Source organism: Penaeus chinensis, chromosome 35, assembly GCF_019202785.1.
Source record: "Penaeus chinensis breed Huanghai No. 1 chromosome 35, ASM1920278v2, whole genome shotgun sequence".
Classification (NCBI taxonomy): domain Eukaryota; kingdom Metazoa; phylum Arthropoda; class Malacostraca; order Decapoda; family Penaeidae; genus Penaeus; species Penaeus chinensis.
Window position 1 is genome coordinate 28,736,322 of NC_061853.1, and position 2,500 is coordinate 28,738,821.

Genomic DNA, 2,500 nt, shown 5'->3' on the forward strand with positions numbered 1-2,500 from the left:
GGGGAATTTTGGGTTTTATTTTCCATGTAGTGGACAACTTCTTCATCCGCTCACGCCCCTACCTATCACGGAGTCCAACAAGGGGAAGCTGAATGTTAGAGCCAATGTCTAACAGCTACAGAGGTGGTGAGAGGATATACGCAGGCAATAGCCATTGTAACGGCACTCACGGACCAGTGTGAGTGCCAACGGCGGCATGACTGCTTGACCCTAGCCTCCCGAAGAAGACCAGCCGATTGACCTGACCGGGCCAGGATCAGGCCACATGTCTTGCTGGAATAAGGGGCCAAAGAGGCGTGTTAATAGCCGCAGGGCGTACTTATGCACGGCATCGCTCAACCTCCAGGACTCCCGTCTCCTCAGCGCACAAGCTGCCACGCACGGCAGACACGAGGGTAGGTGTGAACCCCTGGGAAGAGACCAGAGGGGATGCCCTTCCACCTACAAGACAGCATTGTTTGGAACCCTTTGCTCACCCCTCTGAAACAGCCCCCCAAAGGTTGTTTCACCTCAGTGAGGGAAGGAAGGTCTTGCACCTTTTCGATGCGGTTCCTTCATCCCTGTGAAACAACCACCCAAAAGTTGTTTCACCTCAGTGAGGGTCCTGCACCTTTCAAGGCGATTCCCTCTTCCCTCTGAAACAGCCACCCAAAGGCTGTTTCACCTCAGTGAGGGAAGAGAGAAACTGTACCTTTCAAGGCGGTTCCTGTGGCAGGACTCAATGAGTTACAATTTTGGTTGCACTTTTATATCTTATTTATTCAATTAATTAGTCATTCACATATTTGATCTATCTTCCATTTTCACACCAGGAGACAGAAGAGAAGAACATCTAGAAAATCCACCATTGCTTTTTCTAAGAGAACTAGCAATGTAAATTTACTGGGATACTACATTAGTTTTCATCCTCTGCTAAATACTCTTGTCATCATCAACACAACTAGACGGCAGTTATTTGATCCTCTGTCTCTTGCCAAGCTAGCGTTACAGAATAAAGGATAAATGACAGTTCCTCAAATGTCCTTTGCGACCTATGAAGGTGTGTGTGTTGATATATCATACTTACATACATAGATATATTGCGTGTACACACATACACATGCACGCGCGCGCGCACACACGTGCAAATATCTTATATATACATGTGTGTGTGTATGTGTGTGTGTTATTAGATATGTCCCATAAAATAAGATAGCTTGTTAACTCGTTATAGGATGAAAATAGGTTTTGATTTATGTATGGTGCATATGCATGTATACCATGCATGTATATATATATATATATATATATATATATATATATATATATGTGTGTGTGTGTGTGTGTGTGTGTGTGTGTGTGTGTGTGTGTGTGTATATATATATTGAGAGAGAACGAGAGAGAGAGAGAGAGAGAGAGAGAGAGAGAGAGAGAGAGAGAGAGAGAGAGAGAGAGAGAGAGAGAGAGAGAGAGAGAGAGAGGGGGGGGGGGAGGAGATTATGCATGGTGTATAAGTGTGTGTGTTTATGAATATATATGTATATGTGTGTGTGTGTGTGTGTGTGTGTGTGTGTGTGTGTGTGTGTGTATCACCATCTTTAACTTTATTTTGACCTATCCTAAACCAAGTTAAGAAACCCAACTTATTCAAGGTAGCGTATCTAATCCTCTACCTAATCAGTGAAGTCCACTTAAGCTTAAATTAGATATAATGCAGTTATCTAAATGAGGGGCGTCCGATTATAGACTTCAACGCGCTATCTATGTGTGAGTCACGTTTATTTCCTGATTTCTGTCTGTGGATATGAAATGACAGCGCCTCCTACATGTTACACCCTGTGCAGGTAGCTATATACCATGCATGGACACTTTGATGTTTTATTATTGTTGTTACTATTATTATTTAAGGCGTATTGAGTGAAGTGTTGGTCTTCTGTGCAATATTAAGGAAGGATTGTTAGCGTGCTTGAGCAATATGTCACGGCAAATGTTTTTTTTCGTTGATTGGGTTATTCGTTAAACACGCAAACTAAAGTTACCCGATATTCTGGACTGGTTATATATATGTGTGTGAGTGTGTGAGTGAGTGAGTGAGTGAGTGAGTGTGTGTGTGTGTGTGTGTGTGTGTGTGTGTGTGTTAAAATGGATCGGAGGAAGGCATCTCTGGTCACAAAGCCTACTGAAATGATAAAAGGTTGGCAGTCTGTTTATAATTCATTGCTTCGTCTATCCATCAAATAGCAATAATTGACACGAAATATCCTTATGAGAAATGGACACGAATTATCCTTATCTATCGAACCAAAGGAAAAAATGAACGTCATTTTTCTATTTATTTTCTTCATTTTTTATTTATTTTTACCGACACTGTTGCAGGAGAGACAGTTAACCTGGGATCATTGGTATTGATAAATGAACTATCGTGCTTACGACTAAAATCAAAAGATCTGAAGAACTGACTGATAAAATATATATACCAGCGAGATTAAACGCTTGATACTGACAATAGTCTATTGCCAAA

The 2,500-nt window shown here is 41.6% G+C and overlaps 1 protein-coding gene across 2 annotated transcripts in view; it reads left to right on the forward strand.

The window, feature by feature from the left end:
- LOC125044409 overlaps positions 1–2,500 on the forward strand; it is a 12,231-nt gene that overhangs the window by 1,963 nt on the left and 7,768 nt on the right. Inside the window, exon 1 of one of the 2 annotated variants that reach the window (XM_047641064.1) lies at positions 1,778–1,823. The exons of the other annotated variant lie outside the window; for it this stretch is intronic. Coding sequence (XP_047497020.1) covers positions 1,806–1,823 — 18 coding nt within the window. The 5' untranslated portion in view covers positions 1,778–1,805. Of the gene's footprint in view, positions 1–1,777; positions 1,824–2,500 lie in introns of those variants that run through there. 2 annotated transcript variants of the gene reach the window in all.